The following is a 24,559-nucleotide window of genomic DNA, read 5'->3' on the forward strand; positions in this document are numbered from 1 at the left end:
TATGTCTGTCATTAGACTGGCCAGAAAAAGTGCATTTGCTGTGTATGGTTCACTGTCTAATTGGTTTTAGGCAGATTTCTTTCCCTGCAAAATTATACTTACTTTCTCCTTGTTTCATGCAGCTTTCTAAAGATGGCTTGAAAGGAAGAGTAGTGATTTCCTTTTTTATGTCACTAAGCTTTAAAGAAAATTTTGACTGTTAAACAAGCCAAAAAGATATTAAATTTTCATTTTTAAAGTATACACTTTAAAATAATCACTTTCCTGTGTAAATATTGTCATTCCAGCCATCGTATAACTTTTACTTGTGGAGTCTGGAACATTGCATAGCAGCAGGGATCTACAGAGTGACCTGTCAAGTAACAAAACAAGATGGAAGAGAGTTTACAAATAGTTTTGAGTAAGAAATAAACTGGCTTTAATAACAACAGAAGCTTTTTCCATAAAGTACCCTAAATATTTGTGACACTGTCTGCAACAGTGAATTAAATGTTCTTGAGTCTTGGCTCTGGCACTGAGGCAAACTGTCATGGGACAACCTGTGTCCCTGCTGCTATACTCTCTTATTCTTAAACAGGATGGTCATACACAGACCACCTACTGGGAATGATCTGGCACTCATATTAGCTCCAGGAACTGGTAGGGAAAGTATTAATTGACCCGGGCCTAAACCATGCCAGGAAGGATTTTAAGAATTATTTGCTACAGACAACTAAATTCTAGTGCTGAAGGATATTCCTGAGTGCTACTTCATTTTTTTATACATCTGCAACCTATTTATTAATTTAAAGTTATCACAGAATCACAGGATAAGTTGAGCTGAAAGAGATTCACAAGGATCATAGAGTCCAACTCCTGACCCTGCACAAGACTCCCCAAGAGTCCAAACACTTCTTAACTCTGTCAGGCTGGTGCTATGACCACTTCCCTGGGGAGCCTGCACCAGTGCCCAGCCACTCTCTGGGTGAAAAACCTCATCCTAATATCCAACCTAAACCTCTCCTGACAGAACTTCAGGCCATTGCCTCAGGTCCTGTCACTGGTCTCCACAGAACAGAGATCAGTGCCTGCCCCTCCTCTTTCCCTCACAAGGAAGTTGCAGGCTGCAATGGGGTGTCCCCTCAGTGTCCTCCAGGCTGAACAGGCCAAATGACCTCAGCTGCTCCTCATACAGCTTCCTTGAAGTCGGTTCGTCATCTTCATTGCCCTCATTTGGACGCCGTCTTATAGTTTAATAACTTCATTGTCCTGTGGCACCCAAACCTGCCCCCAGCCCAGAGCAGAGGGGACAATCCCCTCCTTTGCCCGGCTAGCCGTGCTGTCCCTGATGTCCCCAGGACACTCTTGGCCCTCCTGGCTGCCAGGGCACTGCTGGCTCATGTTCAACTTGCCATGGCCCAGGAGCCCAGGGCCCTTTCCCTGGCACTGCTCTGCAGCCTCTCATTGCCCAGTCTGTCTGTACATCCAGGGCTGCCCAACCCAGGTGCAGAATTCAGCACTTTCCTTTGTTGAACTTCAAAGATTGGTGATTGCCCATCTCTCTGATTTGTCGAGGTCTTTCTGCAGAGCCTCACTGCCCTTGGAGGGTGTCAACACCTCCTCCCAAGTTTTGTATCATCTGCAAACTTGCAGTGTTGATATAAAAATTCACCAGTACAGACAGATCATCAGAAAAATTTCCATGGAAATAATAAACTGTTAGAAAGTAATCCCTTTAACATGCCATAGACAATGTAATTGTTCATGCCAATCAAACGTCTGAGGTAATCAGTTGCAGAACTCCCACTGAGCTTAGCAGGAATTTGTTTTGGGCAAAGCCTGTAGGTAAGTATGGGATAATTGCCAGACCTCTTCCCAGCACACAGTCTATGTGTAACTCCACACTGGATGCCAGAATATGAGTAATGTACATGCAACACACTTCTTGCATATCTATACATGTCCTGATCTCTTATACCTGACAAAAGGCACTTGAAGGCAAATGCTTCCATTTCTCTGATAGAATAAATCCTTATTCTTCTTCAGATTTTAAAAATTACCTTCTTTCCAAGGCATGTAAACAGCTCATTTGGAGAAACAAGTCCTTATAACAATGCAATAGTAGGGGAAAGTTGCCAAGTGATTTTAGTCATCGTCATTTACACAGTAAATCATATGCACTTAGACTCCAAGTGAAAATAAATTCTCAGAGGGACTTGGCCAGTGTTTCATGCAGTGTTATGTTTGAACAAAGAGAGGCTGAAAGAGGCAGGGACATATGATAGCCAGAATCATGCCTCCATGACTGCCTTTGTCATTTGGTACCTTTTTGCAATACATATTAAGGCTGCTAAAAGGATAAATATTTTAAAAATATCATGTCCCCTAGCTGTACCAGAGGCAGCAATGCTCTGAAGACCACAGGACAAACTTTCCTGTACAACACCACATTCCATTTCCAAGAATATCACAAAGTCAAGCCAAGCTGGGTTGCTCTGACTCTGCATAGATGCTGTCTCAGTGGGTGTGTAAAGCTGCAGCACTTGAGTTAGGAGAAGACAAATGAGATTCTCTCTGAGCTGACTGAGTCTCACCAATATAACTACACTGGTGTCAGTAGAGTTGTTAATTTGTATTGGTTTGCCATCAGAAATACACCCTGTGAAGTGCATTCAGGGAATCTCTGCCAGAGTTTCCCTGGCAGGAGGAAAGATGAAGATTGTATTATGACTTGTTTCTTTCCTCATCACAGAGACCAGTTTTCCATGTCCTCTCAGGGCAGAGAAACCACAGGGTGCTCTGAATTTTTGTTCACTTCTCCATTGCCAATTTCAGCCATCTAGCAGCCAGGAAATGACAAGCAGTCAAGGTAGAGTGAATGTATTTCCATTCCTTAGCTTTCTCCAGTCTTGGGTGCAGAGGGGGAGGTGCTGGAAGTCCCTGATGAATGGGAGAAAGCATCAATGGGTGCAAAAGTCTTCAACAAGCCAAACTGCCAATATAAGGATATTTTTCACTGCACTGTTTGCTGCAGACTAGAAGCAACATTATGCCTCTGGTTTTGAGTCTGGCATTCTCCATCGTTAAAACAGCAGACACTGCACCTACAAGAAGATAGGCATATGCTTTTCTGATACTGCCTTAATATCTGATTCCAACCTGACTTATCCTCACAGCTGATGCAGCATTTCTCTTGCTCTGATTCTAGGATGAAATTCTAAATTGTATTACAGTAAAAGTAATGATGTGATACACTGCTACAGTGCTCTGCATGTGAATATGAGGAAAATGGCACTTCAATGAAATTAATCACATGAGGGAAAAAAATGTATTGGAAAAATAATTGAGTTTTGCCAGTATAGCTGTACCTAAACATACAGGTTTTGCCAAAATAGCTTTGAGTTAAAGAGCAAGGTTTTCCAAGATCAAGTCAAGAGATTCATGTGAAAAACAATGTGGAATGGTTTCTACTTTTGGTAAATACTGAATTCCAGAATAAAGAAAAAGGCTGAAAAGTTACTTTGAAGGGAAAGATGTATTTCCAACATAATTGTTTCAACTGGAGTTATAAAGGAAAAAGTCCACAGACAAGTTATTTGTTCAAATTTTGCTATGGGTTGCTCAAAAAATACTTTAAATAGCTCATGTTTCTTTATTTCAGGAAAAGAGAAAAAGATTTTTGTTTCATTTGGCTGGTTTATTTTCCAATGGTCCTGCTGGTGTTACAGTTGATTTCAGAATAAAGTACTCTATGTGTGTCTGTTTGTGCAGGGTAAGAGGAAAGACAAAAGGGCTTGGATTCTCTAACATAAAACTCAAACAGCACCAAATGATGCACAGAGATGGTTTCCAGGAGGAAGCTGGAAGTACTTATTTAATTAATTTTGCTTTTTAATAAAAGTGAGTTACCTCCAGAGTAGTGTAATGGTAATAGCATTTGTTCGTTGCTGCAGAAAGGAGTGAAATAATGCTTAAAATCTCAAGCCACTCAGGGGTGGAGCAGAAGACATCAAAGAAAAGGTCAAAGCTTTGGGTTCATAGTTGTGGAATTGAAGATGAAAGAATGTAAAAGAGGAGGAAAACACAGGCAGACATAAAGTACAATGCTCACGATAAGAAGCAACATCAAGAGCTCCTGGTGGGGAATTTCCACTCAATAAAGATGGCTATTGATATAGGAAGGCTTTAAACTGCATGCTAATACAGACAAAGAAATATAAGATAACTAAAACAACCTAACCATATAATCTCCAGAGGCATTTACTTGGAAGAAAAATATTTTATCTGGGCTTCGTGTGAACAGTTAAGTGGTCCATAGCTTGTTCCTCTACCCCTCCCACCTCTCCATTACTGATAGCAGGCTTAGCAGACTCCTTTCATATGACTCCCCTTTGGCACCCCATTATCTACTTTACTAGAATATTCTGAAGAAAGGAAAAAAAAATAACCCTCTATACAGTGCAGTGAACAAAATAAAACATCTCAATGTTTATAACTGAAGACCTGGCAGAATAAAATGCAATGTTATGGTAGTTTCTTGTCACTTGCATAATATTTTTTCTAAATGAAATTATTGTTCTGCTTATCAGTTGGGCATAGAAAGGGTTGAATTATAAGAACCATGGCTGTAGTAACAATGAGGGTAAATGCAACTGAAAGAGCTTTCAAGCTCAAAGAAGCTGAAAATAGCTGAAAGAAGGGCCAAAACTACAAAAGTGTCCCAGAGCTTCAGGATTCTCTTCATGGTACATGATTGAATAGAGCCTTCCTGAATAATTATTTTCTTATTTGGAAAGCACTCAGACACAACTCTCAGAAGTCTGACTTCTGTTAAGCAACTAACACTTGATCACAACCAGATTTGTAATCACATGTTGGAGCTAAATACCCTGTTAATGAAATGACTGCCACTGTCTGGAGATAACACAAATCTCAGACAAAAATTTGCATAAAGCACAAAGATTTTCTTATTGGGCCTCATGTAAGACGGATGTCAGGGGATCCAGGCTTTAGAATATTTCCTCTTCATAGAAGTCCTGGTTTGGGACAAGTAAAGTCACCCTAGGACAATAAAGTATGTTTAATTGAGATGAGGGATCTAAGGAAGAAAATCTCACTGAGGAGAATCAATAACGGGTGGAAGCAGATAAAAGTGTGAGATAGGACTAAAGTGTAACAAAACCGGGGGGGGGGGTGGGGGGGGAGAAGGCTGCAAAACTATTTAAAAATATATAGAAAAAAATGACTGAATCTCTGAAAGCATTTGACTCTCTACTGAAAAGAATTTGAATACAAAAAGGGAAGATGAAGTTTAGTGATGCATACAGTAAGGTTACAAGAACACATAATTTGCTTATGGTAAATTTACCAGAGAACATCCCGGTCTAACAATAGAACTGTGGTAAATTTACCACAGGAACACTACATTTTTGGTTACCACAGCTCCAAGCTATCAATCTAAGAATAAGGCACTGTAAGCATTTTAGGGGAAATTTCAGTAAAATATAAAAGAGCCAAGATGAATTTAAAGATAAGAAGGCATTCGTAAGAAAAAAGAACTGGAAATGCACTGAGCAGTTGCCAGAAATCTCGTTCAGCAGGAGGTTCAAATACTAGGAAATATTCTTTGATTACTTAGAAAATGGAAGTAACAATTTGATTGAATTGTTAAAACAAGGCAGAATTTTTGTAGCCATCTTCAAAGCAATTATTGCTTCCTCAGATATGAAGCTATTAGGTATAGTATGTTTGAATGTCAGTTAATCAGTTCAATCTATGTAACAAAACACAAAAATTCTGGAAAAGTGACAACATTATAAAGTTCATCACATGGCACAGAAGCCTTGCTAATCATGTAGCAAATACAGTGATCATTAAAAATCTAGTTCTTCGTTCATTTCTGATTTGAGCAGTACATGCAAGTTTAATCACACTGAATGACATCAACAGCACAATTTTTACAAGCACAACCTGCTATAATAGATCCAGAATTCAGTCCAAGATGGCCCAGAGGGGAAGAATAAGGAGTGATGCCATCAGAATCAACCAGGGACTTCTATGACATGTCATATCTTCTTTATCAGCCGCATTCAAGAAACTGCAAATAATCTTTGGAGGTGAATATTTCATAGATAGTCCAACCAGGGCTGTATTGTAGGAATGTTTTTATTTGCTCCACAGTGAGGTGCCAAAATACAGAACACATACATAACCCGCAGCTAAAATTAAATTCCAGGGATGCCAAGTACTTCATGGGTGAGGATGAAATTCAGAATTATTTTGATAAATTGTAGGAATTAACTGAAATTAATAACACTGTATACAGAATTGTGAAAAATTAAAGTTTTTTGTGCAAAATTAAAAGTAATAGACCAGCAGATTACAAATGGGAGTAGGAGTTTAAGTTATGGTGTTGATATAAATCAAGCAAACATCATTCTGGGACATACTAGCAAAAGTATAGTACCTGTGGGCTACAGGAAGTAATTTTCAATGTCAGGAGAGAAGCCTCTGCTGGATAATTATGTTGTTTAGAGTGTCATGGCTGAAAAAAAAAACCCCGTAGACATACTGGAAACAGGCCAAAAGAAATCACCAAGTATGATAAGTGGGTTGGAAAATTTGACCTGCACAGGGAGGTTGAAATGGTTTGTTTAGTCTAGAAAACAGAAGATTGGTGGGAGACAGAAGATTCTGTAAAAGTATAAAATGCCAGTAAGAACAGTGGGAAGCTTCTTATGTGAATGCTAAGAGTTGTGCAAGAACATTAAGAACATTGAGGGACTGAAACCATAGCTGCAGGGTCTGAAATTTGGACTTAGCAAGACAATGCAAAACTGGAGGAAGAGTAGAGTCACTAGAACATGAATACAGAAGTAGTAAGGTGCTAATGTTAATTATTTTCTGTATCAAAACTGACTTAGAGAAGGATGGTAACAGATAGATATTTATTATGGTAGTACTAGAAGTATGTAATAGACTTCTAAATTTATTTAGCCCTGAATGTGACTAGAGATTTCACTGATGCTAATGATGAAAATATGTAACTGGGAATACTAGTATGGAGGATATTGGTACCTGGCATAGAGATTGGACAAAAAAATCAACAATTATTCATAGGACCTCAGTATGCCTGAATATGAGGATCAACATCAACATATGAGGATCTCTTCTTTTCATTAGATATTCAGACAACTGTAACTTAACAATTTGCACATGGTTAATTAGGATGTTACAAAATGCTGGTCATAGAAAATAAGCTTGGATTACATTATCAAGATTAGACTCTAAATTAAACATCTGAGTAAACAAAGTACATGTAAAACAAAATTCCTGATTTCAGGGGGAGGGACACGTTTTGATAAATTAAGGAAATTCTCAGCTGGACTGAGTAGTGAGATCAGAATGTTCCAGGGACCTGGAATCTGTCTTCTCAATGGTGCAAAATATGGCAGGAAGCTGAATCCCAAGAGCAGAGAAGAAAAGTGTACAGAAGAGGCTTGAGATAATGGATGTCTACCCAACTCTTAAAGGTATATTTGTAATAAATTGCTATCTTACAAAATAAGATACAAAGTACAAAGAAACAAAATAAATTGTGTCTTAGAATCCAGAAGACAAGAGTATGATTAAATGTTGAGTTGAAGCTGGAAGGATATTACTTTCATGAATAAGACTTGATATTACTCTTTTTTAATATTTTCATAATAACTTGGCACATAATACAAGAGCTGTCTGATAAAATCTACCAATAATAAAAAACTGAAAGACAATAACAGGATGGAATGAAGATATCATACAGGGAATATGGATCACCTTTAAATCTGGAGTAATACAAATGGGACAAAATTGAATAGGATAAAATGTATCAGTCATGCACTTGGGTGCTCATAACAGAAGGTCCTTCTCAAATCTAGAAACTCTATGCTTTGAAACAACTAAGGAAGAGAAGTACTTAGGGGTCATTCCAAAATGACTAGGACTTTCTAATGGGACACAGCTGTGAATGAGGCAAATGCTGTTCTATGACATACCAGAAGAGGTATTTCTAAGACAAATAAGGAAGAGCCTGTTGCTGTGTAAGATCTGGCAAAAACATCTTTGTATGAATAGTACAATTTTAATCGTCCCTCTCCAAGGAAACAGAACTAAAACACAAAAGGAAAAGGGTTAGTAGGTTAATGAGAGAAACAGTAAGCATATTTTTCAAAAAAAAACTTAAAAGACCATGATTGGTTAGAGCAGCAAGAGAACAATTCAAAAGAGATGTGATGATTGCCTATAAATACATCTGAAGAACAAGTACCAGTAAGAGGAAAGAAGTATTTAATCTAAATAATAATGCTGGAACAGAAACAAAAGGATATAATCAACCCTGAGTATGAATAGAAATTAGAGATACAAATCATTAAAACAAAAAAGTTCTTGAACTGTGTTCCTTTGAGAGTAATGGGGGCAAAAAAACCCTAATTGCTTTTAATGGACAAAGTAAGATTATGAGAGGGATGATGTAACATAGCTTCAAGTGATTGCAGGGATTCAATTTGATAATACAGAAAGATCTTTCCAGCCTTGTGCTTCTATTGTTATAAAAAAACAATTAATTCTTCTGCTCTATTTGCACTAAGGTAAGATATAAAATGTTCAACTTCATTTGCAGGTTAGAGAACAATGTCAATTTTCTATTAAGACACTGAAGCACACTAGCTAAGAAAGTTTTCAAGAAGCACTTGAACAAATATTTGACACGGCTTTTCTAAGTGTCCTGAGACAGACTTACAGATATGGGTTGGTTTTCTGAGGTTCCTTTCAGCCCTAAATTTCTATTGGAAAATATAAGCTTGTGTTTCTGGACTCTGGCTTAGCAAAACAGAAAAAAACACAAGTAATTTCTGTTAAGTAATTTACATTCTACAACTTCTGGAGATATTTGCAGTGGTTCATTGTTTACTATTTTTCCAGTGTTCTGAGTGTTTTAGAAAATTCACAAAGTAAGCACAGTTCCCAGGTGGAGATTGGAAGATTTTGGCTTTCATATCTGGAGATTCTGGTATAAACACAGAAGAATATCATTACTGTACTTAGCATTGTCTAGCAGAGAAAATGCAGCCTGGTCTGAGCTCCATTGTAAAACAGTTTCCTTCTCTGAACTTCCTTCCAGAGTGGCAACAGGATTCTGTGTTCCATCATTCTGGACCACTGGCAGGGACCATCAATAATAAATTATGATGATGAGAATGGCAAAACATGCATGCACATTGCTGCTGCTGCTGGCTACAGCGATATCATCAGCGAGCTGGCTAAAGTCCCAAAGTGCAACCTGCAGGCCCTTGATGTGGATGACAGGTAACCATGGAAACTCTGAAATTGCTGCTTCCTTTCTAATAACCGGAGACCAGCTCTGTTTACTATATAATCACATTTCCTGTTTCACAGGCCATGGTCTAGTAGTGCCCTGCAATCCACAGAGGACTGTGCTTGCTCAGAAACACCACAAACTAGTCCAGCTCACGTGTATCATACTTAGTATGATAACTGACTAGAAGGAATGATATTTTAGCTTTCGGTTTGTGCTAGAAAAAGAGAAGATTATTTGTGTAAAGACTTTGCCACCAAGTTTCTTTCAATCAAAACTGAACATTTTTTTCAAAACAATAGAACAGGATCCTGCAACTTGAAGCCAGGGTCCTGCTGTTATTTGTATTTAAGAAATGGCAGTGTTCTCTTGTTGTATTTAAGATGAAAATATCATATTCCTATAGGACCATAGGATGATCACCTTCCAATCTGAAAAGGCCTGTGATTCCTTCTGTGATTAAATCTCTCTTTCATAAGTACATCTTACTTATTTATGTAAGAGTAATCTTTCCTTGTTTTCACCCCACACCTACCTTCCTTGGAACTTTGCTCATAAATTTATTTAATGAAAAGAACCAGCTGACTGTTCACATCGATTATTCTGCTCAGTGAAGCAAAAGCCATGGTTTTCTTGGCTTTAGCCTTCAGGTACTTAAAATATTATCAGTCTTCATGGAAAAGTGCAATAAAATGGAACAGAAGTAAAATGAACAGGGTTCCGGAGCAATTTCTAAACATCATCAAAATGTAGTTGAGAAGATTGTGTTTCTATGGAAAGAAGAGCAAAGGGAGGAGATTTCCTACACTTTAAAGTTCATTAAGACATGGCCACCTATTCCATGTGCTCAGTTATTTCCACAGAATATATTATACTTGGAGAGGAAAAAGATAAACTTTTCACTTCAAACACATATGTAAGATTTTCATTCTATAGTGCTTCTGATTGCACCCAATCTGAAATCCCTGGGACTGAAAAGGAATAGAAAGAAAATGTCAATTTTATTTTTTTATTCTTAAACACTTTTCTTGTGGTGTTGTCTGTACTTTCAGATTTTTCACAAGAGAAAAATACTACAATCTGGAAACTGGACAAAAGTTTCCAAATACTAGATGCAAATTTTCTGCCAAACACAAAATCAGTTTGATTGTCATGCAGAGATTCAAAACAGTTATATGTGCTCTGGTCTGTGCCTATCTTCTTCTTCTCTTACTACCTTCATGGAGAGCCCTGTGCCAACCATTGCTAATTGTGGTTAGTGTAAAGATGAGAAGAGTTTCACCCTATGCAATGGACACTATGAAGATTTTTTTCAAATTATGCTCTGAAAACTTCAGGCACTTCTACTCTAGAATTCCAGCTGTGGAAGAGATGCTATTATATAACGTATAGGCATCCTGCAGCCCCATATCTTCTTTATCTGCAGCTAAATAAATGCAGCTACAATGGTGTGGATTAAGTTGGTTGGAGAATTTCTTAAAATGTATGTTATGAATCTGGACAAGTAGCATACCCTGTGCACACTTCACTATGTTATTAATGGTTTCAATTGTAAATCTACTTATCTATTTTAATGATACTCCCCCTTTCCTGTAGGACTCCTTTGCACTGGGCTGCAGCAGCAGGGAAAGCTGACTGTGTGCAGACACTGCTAGAACTGGGGATAGACAGCAGCCCTCGAGACATCAATGAAAACACTCCTCTGACATATGCAATATACTGTGGGCACACGGCATGCATCAAGCTGCTGTCTCAAGAGAGCAGGTAAAAGTAAAGTTCACTTCTTGCTGTTATTGCTGGTGACTAGAAAACAAATTTATTTCTTTTTGAACGCCGGTGAAAGGTTTGAGCCTTTGGTGGTGTTTCCTTGATTCATAGGCAATACTCATTTCATTTTCCACCAATCTTGAAACATTACAATCAGTTCTCTACTGAAGACTCTTCACTGAGGCTGCAGTACTACAACAAGCAGCAGAGGGTTCTGAGGAAAATGTACATATAACTCTTGCTCAGTCACCTTCATGTAGAAAATCTGAATAATTTCAGCCCTCAGATATATGTAACTTCCACTTCTCTGAAATCTCAGTGCATTATCTGTGTGCTCATGTAATCAGACAGACAGACTGAACATGAAAGCAGCTTTGACAGGCAATAAAATAAATCTCAGGTTTTCATTCTCAGAGTAAGGGTTTAGTAGTATTATCCTAGCCTTCTTTTGTTCTCTACCTTGATGTGGTTTTTTATTCTGAGGTTTTTGTCTGTTAAAAAGTATAACAAAAAACTTAGTGGTTACAGTCTTCCTTTCTTTGTATTCTTCCTTTTTCAGCAGATGTTACATAATTAGTTTCCATTCTTCTACTTCAAGTGTGCACTTAAATTTATCGCTCCATTTCTTTGTGCTTTCCCCTCCTTTCCAGCCAGAAGTTAGTATTATGTCCCGTGTTCCAAATGTGAGACACAGGTAATATTACCTCTCCCTTTTCTCTTGCAACCAATTAGAGAGGATCAGATATTAGCCAAAATTTCATCTCAAAACCACTATAGCAATACTGATACATGTTCACTTTTGCCTTGTTCTCTTCTCTATGTTCTCTGTATTCTTCACACATATATTTGTGGCTCTGTAGCCCGTTGTACTCGTGGCTAGTTTTCCCAGTAACTTTCCATGGCCTTTTGCTAGGCAGAAAGACAAAATAAATTCCAGAGCTCCAAGCCCCGGCGGATACAAAGCCTCTACGCTGTCTTGGTTTTTCCTGGCTGCCAAGGTTGAGAACAACTCTTCCAGATACATTCTCATGGACCAAGTACAACTAGAAGCAAGGGAGGGGCTCCAGAGAAGGAGCTTGACCTTGGTAGGGAATTCCATCATCATCCTAATTGATGCTCTTATCAATTATGCCATCTTCCTAAAACCTATGACAATCATCCTTGATTGTCAAAACCTATGACTCATCCTTGTGGTGATGGGCTTTTGTGGACATCTTTCTATAACTGCCCCTAAAGGCCTTCAATAAAAACCCACTTTTATATTACCTCCCATATTAAATTATCTTGAGTTTCATTTCTAGTTTGGAAAAGGCAACAATACCAGGGTAGATAATTATCTTGGCCAATCTGAAACTGTCCCAGACCTCTTTAGCACAAGCAAGGAAAGAGCTGGAAGGGAAAGGGCAAAGGGGAAAGAGGAAAAAGGGAAGGGGAAAGGCATAGTAGGAATGGTGAATTAGTGCCTTTTTTTACAGTACTTGCAATGTCTGGAAATACCTTTTTTGAAATATGACATAAAACAAAGACTGCCTGATTTAAAAGATCACAGCATACTCATTTTCATTAGATCTTCATATCTGGTAGATGCTGAAGCCAGAAAAATTTGTTTCTTTTTTCCCAGATAGCTCTGCTAAGTTAAGTTAAAATGATTGTAAGGCAATTCACCTGTAAGAAAGAGTGAAGTAACACAGCAGCATTTTCAGTCTTTGTTAATTGCAAATTTGGGATCCTAATTTTCTTGAACCACCCATGCAAATGTATCTGGACAGAACATTGCTTCTTTCTGGGGTAACACAGTTGGTATTTTCTCATTGTTTGGTAGTATTGAGATCACATTTTGTTTTGTATTTCCAGTAGATCTGAGTCAGTTCATCACTTTCCCTCCCAGAACAACAGACTTATAAAGAAAGAAGGACGATTCAGTATGTTGAACCAGATCTTCTCTTGCAAAAAGAAGAAAGATGATCAGAAAACAAGTCAGAAGGAGAGAAGCAGAGATCAATATCCTGGAGAAGAGACCTCAGAAGTAGATGATATCATCACCCGTTTTGATTACATTATGAATAAAAGCTGCAAAGACATTCCAGATGAGTGTAAGACCACCCCTGACTTTAAAAGAAAGAGCACAGACACTAAATACCTCATAGCAGAAAAGAAGCAATCAGTATGTCAGGGACTCCCACCCATCACCACCCCGAGCTTCCCACCAATCACTGCAGGCAATTCCTTCCTAACTGCTTCCCAGAGCAAAATGTCAAGCTTCTCCTCCAGCTCCAGTACCCACCTTTTTCCACACAAATCTCCAAAGAGTAGGAGTGAACACAACTTGCTGGACAACACAGACAGCTGCCAGGCTTTGCTGGATGATCCCTGGAACACAGACTCTAACCAAAGACTCTCTTACAAAGTCTGTACTAGGACTTCAGACAAACTGATGAATGGCTTGAACTCTGATAGATCTCACCATGAGCTTTTGTGTCCTCCCTGCCTTCCCTCACTCCCCAGTTCTCCATCAGGTAAATTTTTTTTTTCCTTCTCTATATCCTAAATTGTATGATATTTACAGATGTGGCAAGCTGAGTCAGAAGAAAGTAGGGACCGATAACATTTCTATTTTTTAAATTTTTTTCAGTTTCTCCTTTTTGTGGCCATCACAGATAGCCTGTGGGTGGAACAGTTGAAAGCTGAAGGAAGGTGCTTAGATGTGGGTAATAGGAGATTTAAATAGGGCTGATGAGCAAGCAAAAATGCAGGTATCTAGGAAGCATATAAGGCACCTGAGCAATTAGTGCCTCCAGGTCATGTATGTGCTTTGTGAACTGCACATTAACATCCACTGCCACACACCTGCTACCTTGTGTCTAGTCCTGGATGCAGATGTGCAAGGGAGCACTCTTGCCCTGAAATCTGCAACTGTGCTCAGAGCTTCTTCTGGATTGAGCCAGGTCCAGTGTCATGCTGGACAGCTTTATGCCAAGCCACTTTGCCCTTAGAGGTAAATTCTGACTCCAGGCTGCAGTGGCATCCCTTCCCACCCTGAATGCCAGCTCTTTGGTCTGATGTGCTGTTCCAAAGCTGAATTCAGGTTGCTAAATTTACAGAGATGGGACAAATGCTTTTATGCTGTGGTTTGGAAACTGTAATGCAACAGTAATGAAGCAGAGTGTTAGAATTCTGAGGTGAACTTGATACTAGGGTTTGACTGGATTAGGGATATAGTTTTTTGTTGGTTTTTTTTTACTGACATCCATGTTTAAATGAATCTGCCTGCATTCTGGAATTTACTTTAATGTATCAAATTCATCTCCTTTGGGGTTAGTCCCATGCAAAATTATACACATCTAGCATGCCTTCCAACCACTGGAATACCTATGTGAAAATGCAGCAAGCAAAAGTAAACCTCAAACTCCCCAGTATACCGTTAAAAGGAGTAAAAATTCTACAATAAGTTACATTTACCCTGAGAGACATAAACCATTACTCTTCAGTGGAAAGAGGAGTGAACAAAAACCCTAAGAAGAGCCTCCAGTTAGCTGCATGATAGTGCAAACTGTACTGAAATTAAGTGAACTATAAAAAAGCAAATCTTTGCACACACATCTGACAATTAGAGCAGAGACAGCAATTGCAGAATGACAGGCCATTATACATACATTTTGCAAATAAAGGCTGGAAATAGCTTTTTGGTGTAAAAAGGAACTATTTAAAAAGTGCCACTTCCTGAACATCAGGCCACATTCCTGAATAGAACTGCTCCATAGGTGTCACTACTTTTTTACTGTGCACTTTTCAGCTACTCACTCAACTGTACAAGCCTCAGACTCCACATGCCCAGCAATGATTGCTTCTGCATCACACCTTCTACACTAAATTCTGCAAGGTTCAGCTCACATGTGGAAGACAAGAATACCTGCAGGGCTACTTTACAACCTCACTATAACAGGCTGTGTACAGTGAGGCTAAGATATTTGAGATCATTGAACTTGACAGCAGTAGCAAGAATAAGCTCAAACTGGATAAACCAAACTGGAGGACAGCTATTTCCGGGAAGCGTTTCCTGTTGGAATTTGCTAGACTATTAATACATTTGATGTGGAAGTAACTACCATGTTATTCAAAATGTGATTATAGATTTTTCTTAATATTCTAGTATAGTACAGTACTAAGAAAATGGTTAAATCCTTGTCTGCTCTGGACAGAAGGATAGGTGGTTTTCCTAGAAAAAATATTTCTGTGAATATCCCATGACAAAAATCTAGTTGTTATAATGGGAGCCATCTTTGCATGCCCAAAGGGAAAGTAAGTAATCTTATTTCTGACAGTCTATTATCTCTCTCAGAAAATAAAAAGCCTGAGTCTTCTTTAAGGGCAGTTTTCTTTGTACCAACTCCCTTTAACAACATCTTCCAACAATAAAATTATTCCTGCAGCTAGCAAAAAGGACCTTCCTCTGACACATGTGAATTATAAACCTCTAAGGAGGAAGAGAGTGTCTGACAGGAATGCATTGCACAACACAAATATTGTCTCACATTTCTTTGTGATAAAAAGATCTGCTTATCCCTCTTCATGCCTATGTGTGTAATTTAAATCTGTCTGGCCCTATAATTAAAGCCACCTGACCTTCTGTGAATTAGAAGTGCATTTACTGTGTGAGCTCCAGGTCTTCAGTGTGCTGTGCCTGCAGGACTTACAGGGATCAGAAGCAAAGCCTGGTTCCAGCCTAGCCAGCAATGCTGTGCAGGCCGCCCTGTCTCTGAAAAAAAAAACAACTTTTGTTGGTTTGTGTTGGGGTTTTTTGTTTGGTTTGGAGTTATTTTTAATTTTGTTTGGTTGGGGCGGGGGGGGGGGGGGGGGGTTTGTGTGTTTTGTTTTGGGGGTTTTTTTGTTTGTTTGTTTAATTGATTTTCTTTCATCTTAGATGATGCCTTCCAACCACTGGAATACCTAGGAATACCTAATAACATCTGGTTTTTGAAGACACTGAAGTGTTAATACTTCATTTCTCAACTCTACTACATGTAATTTCCTAATCACTTAATATCCAGACCAGGACTATGGGTATCAATAATCTAAGGAAATTCAATTTGAAAATTATTTTCTCTGTTGACACACAGTCCTGGTTGCCACAAAAGCAGCTGGCACATATGTGCCAAAGCCTTAGGAGGTTTTTGTTCAATTTTCTGTGCTCCTGGGAACAAAAGATGAATCAATTTACTAGCTGAGCATTAGCACTACACAAAGGAGAGAGGTTGTTGTGTGTAGCAATGAGAATTACCTTACTACCATGCTATTGGTTTCTCTCAGAATTACTGCTTTCCACTGAGAAGAGCAAAGATAGTCTGTACTAAAAACTGTCAAAATTTCAAGGGTGTTTGCCAGGCACAGTACTGAGCTGGCATCAAAAATCTGGAACATTTTGTACTTATGAGCTATGCAATCCTCTCTTTTTGCAAAATGTACTGCCATCTACATTGTATGGGGAAAAAAAAGTGAAAGTAGAGAAATTCCAAGTGACATGGGTAACAGGAAGCCTGTCTCAAGTATTAACACAGCTCTGAGATGCCTATCACCCACTCATCTTTTGGGTTACTAAATTTCCTGATGTAAGATAATACTTTATTACAGCAGCCCAGTTCCTTCCATTTGCTTGAATTGGTAATGTGAAAAACAGGATATTATTAAGTTTATGATGCAGCAGCATGATGCAGTTCAACAGGAAGCATTTTTTGGCTAGCAAAGCAGAGCAAAGCTGATCAGTGTGGCTGTTGCTTTCTCAAATTTAAGAACCAATTTACTCTGAGACATTCATCATAACATTAACAACTTTTACACAAGACACACCACTATGTGGTTCATCTTTCTAAATGCAAAGAAAAATTTAAAAAACAACCTGTAAAAAACCCCAAATGCAGTCCTGCATTTTATAAGAGTGAAATTGCTTCCTTTCCATTTATTCAAAAATAACTGCAATCATAAATGTGCTCTTGGGGTCAGAAAGGATGATGTCTCAAAGAGAGAAAATATTTTTCCAGATGTTATGTGAAAAGATAGAAAGGAAAAATAGAAGAATACTTCGATTTGATGCCAAAACTTTTAGCAAGGATTCTTTTCCAAGCATTCATATCATCCTTGCAAACACGATTATGTTTTGTATTGTTATGTTGCTGACACATATCCCCGTTTACCAAATGAACATATCTCTTGATAGCAACAACAACCCCCCATCATCAAAGCCATAATGGTACATTCACAATAAGCCATTAGTTCTCAGCACAGGCATCACAGAAACCAATATAACTTGAATTGCTCTAATGAGAGCAACAAACCATTCTCTGCTATATTGGAATTAATATATTTAGTTCTTTGTGCAAAGTGGATGCAAGGTCTATAGAAGACATTTACCAACTAGACACTAGAGATGTTAAAGAGTAAAATACACGAAAAGCAAATTGAAGTCTGTTTCTATTAAACAGAGCTCAACCATACAAGACTTCTTCATGCTATAGCTTGAACATATCAGCTTAACCACAGGATCCAGCAGACTGACCCAATGTTTACCAACTGTTGTGGCTTTTGGACGAGACCCTTGTCCCATGCTGAGCTGAAGGCTGCACTGTAACACGGTGGTTTGCCTGAAAAACACCACCAGAACTCCTTTCACACAGAATCTGTTCAGTCAGCAACATAGTTACAGCATTTGTGACAGCTACTTCAGTGCACAATTAGAAAACTGCTCAACTATTTTTCTGTAACTTTATCTTGCACAGCCCAACAACACATAAGTATTTTCACATACCAGCTGCAAAGCCACAACAGCAATTAATATCATTCCATCTCTTCCTTCTGCAGGATATCCTGCTACATCTACCCAGTGTCTCTGTGCTCACAGAGCACATACCTGGCTTGTTGCAGCAGCCCTCTTGTTAGAGGGCAGTAATGAGCCAAGACACAGAGTAAAGGGTCCTGGTTTATTCCTCCTTACAGCTCAGCCATCCTGACTCCAACTACTCACTGACTGGCTGTCGCAACCTCCTACTGTAGGTTTCCCTTGCAGGCTCTGACTGCTGGTTATTTCCTGCTGAACTGTGACTGCATGTGTTAGTTTGTAGACTCTGACTGCAGCTTTTACCCAGCTAGACTGGGACTGCAGGTTCCAACAACAGGCTCTACCTGCAGACCCAGACTGACCTCACAGCAGTGATTCTCTCTCCCCAGGATCCTCCTTCTTCACAATCCTCTCATTCCCTCTTCCTCAAGGTATCGCCTTCTTCATGATTCTCCTCTCACCAGCTAACCCACTCTCTTTGATCACACTTACCTGTATTGGATATATCTGTGACTCATCAGGGGTGAGGCTGTATTGGTTAATCAACACAGCTGTTACTTATCGGGGTGAGATCACCCGTATTCTTGCCCTACACCTGCTCTTCAGTGAGCAATGTTGCAAAGCCATGCTGGATGAGCAGCTACTTGCCACGACAACTCATTACATGGCTCTTCACAGATTTGGGGATAACAAGAAAAATAATTTGAGGGACTCTAGCATCACAGAATAAGATCAGCTCAGGAAAAAAATCTGGTGAAAACATTGACTTGGTGCTTGAGATTCTATTTTTTTCAGTATTAGATGTGTCCTTTATGTGATGAAATGCATTACATCATCTAACACACTGTCTTTTTTAATAGTATTAGACCTAAGTTAACTTTAATCTTAACCAATGATGTGGTATGCCAGAATGAACCAATTAACCTTTCCTTTTCCAGTATATATTCTTCTTGGTGAAAATGATACTGCCATAAACACAGTCTAAATAAGGATCAGTATTGCCTTCTATCAGTTGTGATATGCTTTCATCTGCAACAAAACTCTCTCAAAGCTCATCTTTACTGCTAATAGCCTTTAATGTCCTTTTCCAACCAGCAGTTGAACTCTGCATTTTAATACTTACAAAAGGCCAAAACCCAACCAGGGTATTTTGCAAATTTAGGCTTCAATTCTAAAATCAAATCATCTATTCGAATAATTTTACAGGTTTAGAGTCCAAATATTCCTACAGAGACCTAGCTAATAAAATGTGTCCATTTTAAGACCTATTGCTATGTTACACAAGAGGAAGTGATAAGGGTATCCATGAAGGTTATACTAAACCAATCAGTCCTTTTTTATGAGTAAAGTGAACTAAGCAACAGCTTCTTTTTTTTCAGTCAGTGGTTTCTTGTCATTACATATTTCTGAGAAATACTAAGTAAGTTTTCTTTTCTCTTCTGGAAGCCAGACATGCACAGTGCACTACACTAGTTACAATTATTTCCATAATAATTTTCTTTTTCTTTCACAGGTAGAAGTTTTCAACGGATGTCCATAGACCAACATAAGATGAAAAATACTATGCCTGTACAGAACAGCCTAGCTCCAATACCAAACCACAGTGCCCACAAAAGTAAGCACACACAAGTGTCTGTTACAATATCACTACTTGCCTCCAGCACTGGAGTCCGAGGACTTGAGAGAGGTTTCATGTTTGTTTTTCAGCATCATAGAATGGCAGAGGTAGAAAGACACCTTTGGAGTCTATCCACCCCCCTGTCCACAGAGAAGTCACTTCCAGCACGTTGGATCACACCCAGTTTTGTTTTAAATATCTCTATGAATGAGATTGAGACTACACAGTTTCTCTGGGCATCTCTTCCAGTGTTTGACTACCCACAGAGGAAAAAGTTTATTACTTAATTGTGGCCATTGATTCTTTTCCCTCCGTAGGACTCCACTGAGAAGAGTCTGTCTCCTTCTCCATTACTGCCCATAATCAAACATTTATACATATTGATAAGGTCCTTTGAGCTACCTTCTCTTCTTGAGGTGGAACAGTCCCAGCTCTTTCAGCCTCTCCTTTAAGGCTGACACTGCAATACTTTAGTCATCTCCATTGCCCTCCATCGGACTTGCTTCAGTATGTTCCCTTCCCTCTTGTACCGAGAGTCTCAGAACTGGACTCAGACCTCCAGATGTGTTTCACCCAAGCCAAATAGAGGGGAAGAATCACCTATCACAATCTGCTGGCAATGCTCTTCCTGATGCAGCCCCAGATGCTGTTGGCTGTATTTCTGCATGGGCACATTGCTGGCTCATGTTCAGCTTGGGGAAGCAGTGGTCCCAAAGGGCAGGAGAGCTTCACCCCACTCCCAGAGTCCCAGCCGAGTGTCAAGACTGTGATCCAGGCTGGATCAAGCCAGCAGCTGAGGTGTTCTTCATACACAGGCACCCTATTCCCAGCAGCATCCTAACCTCACATTTTTGTGCTCCACAAAGCACAAATCTCCATTATATACTGGATCAGGATTTACAGTTTACTAATTGGATCAGCGAGGTCCTAAAGCATTAGTGCATCCAGACCTAAATTTAAGATTCCCTGCCACTTATAATCAGAATGTCAGTAGCATTTCTGCAATGATGACAGTATTACTAGGAATTAGGAAGAGGCAGCCTTACAAGGACCATCAGACTGGCTGGGAATGTACAGAATCCTGCACTGCTGCTGTTTTCTACATCAGACAGGAAGAAGAAAAGGTGTTGGAATTACTGAGGTGATATTTTCTGTCTGCTCAGAAGGAAGCAAATAATTTAATTGCTTTTAATTGCTTTTAAAACCCCAGGTCCAATTGTTATATTTTTTAAGCATTTCTACTCATGTTCTGTCTTCTAGTTAAATCATAGTTGTAAGCAAAATCCTTTAAAAATTCTTTCATAATAATTGTTGTTCTTGCATGAATTCATACAAATGGTCAAGAATTTCATTCTAGTCTTATGCCAAAAACTGTTTTACAAATAAGATACAATTGTCACAATTAAGAATCCTGGTTTAATTAACTGACACAGCACATTTATCCAGGTGCCATTACTGCTTGAACATTAGTTCAAGCCAGTAATGGAAAAGAAAAATTATTTGCAAAATACACTGTATTTCTTGTTAACACAAATGACATATTTGCTCCTGAAGCTTTCTAAATAACTGTTTCAGAGTCTCATCTCAGTATGAGATTTCACTCATCCTCCATCCAGGCCTAAAAGAATTAACCTTTTGGATACAGCCTTTATCCAGGCAAAGTGCTGCAGCAACAAAGACTGAGTATAAATATTTGTGTTTCTCTAGTATTTTTAATACACAAGATGTGTGTTAAAAATATGCTAATGTTGGGGGAAAAATTTTTAAAAAAATGCTACCAAGAAGCTGGAACAATAAAATGAGCAAAAACTAGAATGAGAACTGACACTACTCAGAGATCAACTGAAAGAAGAAGTGCCTCCCAAAAAAGAGGAAGGGCAAAGAAAAAAAAAGAAGGAAGAAATTAAATCTCTAAATAAAAACATTTTAAAATAAACATTAGAAAGAGGAAAGTAGGAATGAAACAGTAGCCTAGGAAGAGTATTTGAGTGACTTTAAACCATAAATTCTCACCCTTCAGATATTCCCAGGGCCAGAGATCCCTCACATGGCTTCTTGAGTAGCCTCAGCACAGACTGCATTTCCTATTCTACATGCTGCTGCTTCATCCCTCACACTCTTTCTGGCTCATCAAAGAACGCTTACAACAACTCCTGGAAAACAGACTGTTGCACAATCCTCACAAAATGCCAGAATAGTTTTTCAAACAAAGATGGGACTTCTAGAGAACTCTCTGTTCCTCTCACTTCTTTATGTAGTTAAGAAGGTCTGATCTTTTGGCCTACTTAAATCCATTATTTAAGGCTTTTATTGATGTACATAAAGTACATAAAGCTTTATGGATATTTTTCCCACAGATGTGAAGTTTGAATGTATTAACATATGACTATGTTCCAAAGAGGGACACAAGTCAGCCTCTCAACATTTGGTTTGCAAACCAAAATTTTAGTGAACTGAAAGCACTCTACCATGCACCAGAAAACAAATGGGCTCATTTATAGTATATAGCCCTCCCAGATTCACAGAAATTCAACACCAACTAAAACAAAGTATTAATGGTTTGGGGGTTTTGCATGGAAAGGAGAAGTGATTTCCTGAATTTCTGAACATGAATGAATCTTAAATATGACCCATGAATTACAGTACACTGCCAAAGGCCCAGCATTTGTAGCAAACACTGTCTGTTCACAACTTGAATACTAATTGAATTTAGCTTAAAAAGAAAAGAATCTACCAAGTTTCTAAATTATCTCTCTAAAGATCCTGCTTTGCCCTAAGTTGATACCTGGTAAGCTTTCGAAAGTACTACTCCTGAAAAATGAATAATCAATGATTAAATTAGTAAAAGGTGTATGCTACAGGGGATTATGACAAGAACTTTAGCTTCTTTTGCACCACGTGTCTAGTTAAAATAGGTAGATACAGATATAGATAGACAAATATATGCAGTGAGGGCACACTGCAGGCATTAGGGAGGTAACATTTGTTTTCAGTGGGGCAAATTAAATAAAACACAAAATTTCCAGCTAGAACACTTCAGAGGAAAGTGTTAAAGGCAGTACTTTGTGTGATTACTCTCAGATATTTCATCGTAAATATGCAGATGGAAGGAAATCACAAATGCAATGAGAATGCAAGTAAGAAAAAAATAAACCAAAAAAATTGCAAGAAGATTCTGTAGCCAAAATAGAGATGGTGTAACTCCAGAAACAACTCTTCATATGTTTAAACTGTAAAAAAATAAACTGTATACAAAGAGCTTGTGAATAAAATGGAAATAAAATGAAAAGAAGTTAATGCAGTTCACAATAAATTGATAGCACAGAAGAGTAGGTCTACAGTTAAGGCCTTTTAAAAAGTCAGGAAATTAGTGAGTGGTCTGAATGAAGGCGGATTTCAATTTAGAGAAAATACAGAACTATATTAGCTTTAAAGCACAAACAATGTTACACTAATCAGTGTGAGGTGGAAATTAAGAGTGATCTAAATCCACAGTTTCTTACAAGACAGCAAGAGAGATACATAACAGGTGCACTTCTTAGGTGTATTGGTGTGTGTCTTGGTGTCCTGTGGGGTAATGGGCAACTTTTGAGGCCTGTGAATTGCAGAGCATGTGTGGGCCTATCTTTATGATTGAATGTGCCTAAAGAAACCCAGACACAACATCCCACATTCTTCCATTTCATCTTCCTTAGATTTTGATCAGCATTCTTCAGCGATGAGCATTTTTGTTAGAAAAAATATATTCCCATTGAAACTTCTGTTACAGTCAGCCTGTGGTTTCTGATGAAAAAATATATTGTGAAAATTTCTCCAAACAGACCAAGTCTCCTCCAGACAAACGATAGGTTCTCTGCTTATCAAAAGTAAATCTGTGAACTTTTCAAGACTTACTGGTCACTAAACCAAAACTAAATCGCTTAACACTGGAGTTGTTTTCTTCAGGTGAAGATAAGCCTTGCCAGGGTTATACAATTTTTTATTAATATTTTGATCCCATTTTTCAAGTACAGGCTTGAGCACACACAGTAAGAGACAACAGTTCAAAAAAAAGCTGCAAAATCATTTGTAAAAATGCCATGCTTTTCACTTTCTGTGCACTTTCTCTTTTTTTCTATTTCCTCTAGTTCAGTTACCATCTCAGGATGCTAAGAAGTTTAAGTCCCTACGAACCAGTCCAGTTATTCTCCCACCAGCTCCAATCTCCAGATCTCCAAAAACAGGACGTTCTCAGAGCCATAGCCTCTCTCCTCTCTTGCCTGGTCTACCAAGAGAGCATCTAAAACCAAGCTGTGTCTTACCTGCTATCCCAAACCAGAAGAAGGCTAATCCTGAAGAGGAGCTTGAGAAATCACTCACCAAATCAGATGCTGAAAATTAACTCATTACACTGGCCTAAATGAGTTGTAATATGTCTAAGTGGTTGTTAAAAGATAACTATACAGTTAAATCTCATTATTTGCACTAATGGTACTCTTGTGAACTGGAGCATAACAAAAACCAAGATAAGATAGCAAATCACAAAAGCTGCACTGTGTGTGTATATGTATAGGCATTTGCATTATAGTCCTCATTTATAATGAAATTACTAAATTAATATTTAATGTCCAGTAAAATTATTTTGTGAGTGGAACTCTCGTAATGTTATTTTGTTGCAGCAATGTGCTGTTAAGCCTTCCATAGAAAAAGGGAACAAAGAGTAAAGTTTTCTGTATGACTCAAAAGTTGGAACTAAGGAAACAAATTGACAGGGCTTCTTAGTAGTATGTAAATGCAAAGGTGCTGATTCTGATGCTGTGTGCCATTAAAAATATTTTTAAGATTAAGAAAATAAATTCAAAACACAGTTTTAGCAATTGAACTCTTTTGTCTCTTTGTTTTTCACACATTTTCTAAATTGTAAGTTCATGGGGTTTGTGAATTCAACAAGTTGAAAAGGTACAACAAAACACAAATTCCTGTGGAAGACAGACCTTTAGCATGCACTGTTCAAAACTGTTCATTTCACAGA

At 38.4% G+C, this 24,559-nt stretch overlaps 1 protein-coding gene across 1 annotated transcript in view; it reads left to right on the top strand.

Annotated features, from left to right (window-relative positions):
- ANKRD55 (ankyrin repeat domain 55) overlaps positions 1–23,929 on the top strand; it is a gene marked incomplete at both ends in the record, with an annotated part of 45,402 nt that extends 21,473 nt beyond the window's left edge. The window contains 7 exon segments of the mRNA XM_083884141.1: positions 1,555–1,578; positions 1,580–1,606; positions 9,140–9,324; positions 10,931–11,098; positions 12,956–13,617; positions 19,444–19,545; positions 23,676–23,929. Of these exon segments, the coding sequence (XP_083740267.1) occupies positions 1,555–1,578; positions 1,580–1,606; positions 9,140–9,324; positions 10,931–11,098; positions 12,956–13,617; positions 19,444–19,545; positions 23,676–23,929 (1,422 nt within the window).
- Between the last annotated feature and the right edge of the window lie 630 nt (positions 23,930–24,559).

Source organism: Zosterops lateralis (genome assembly GCF_965231275.1).
Source record: "Zosterops lateralis genome assembly, chromosome: Z".
Classification (NCBI taxonomy): domain Eukaryota; kingdom Metazoa; phylum Chordata; class Aves; order Passeriformes; family Zosteropidae; genus Zosterops; species Zosterops lateralis.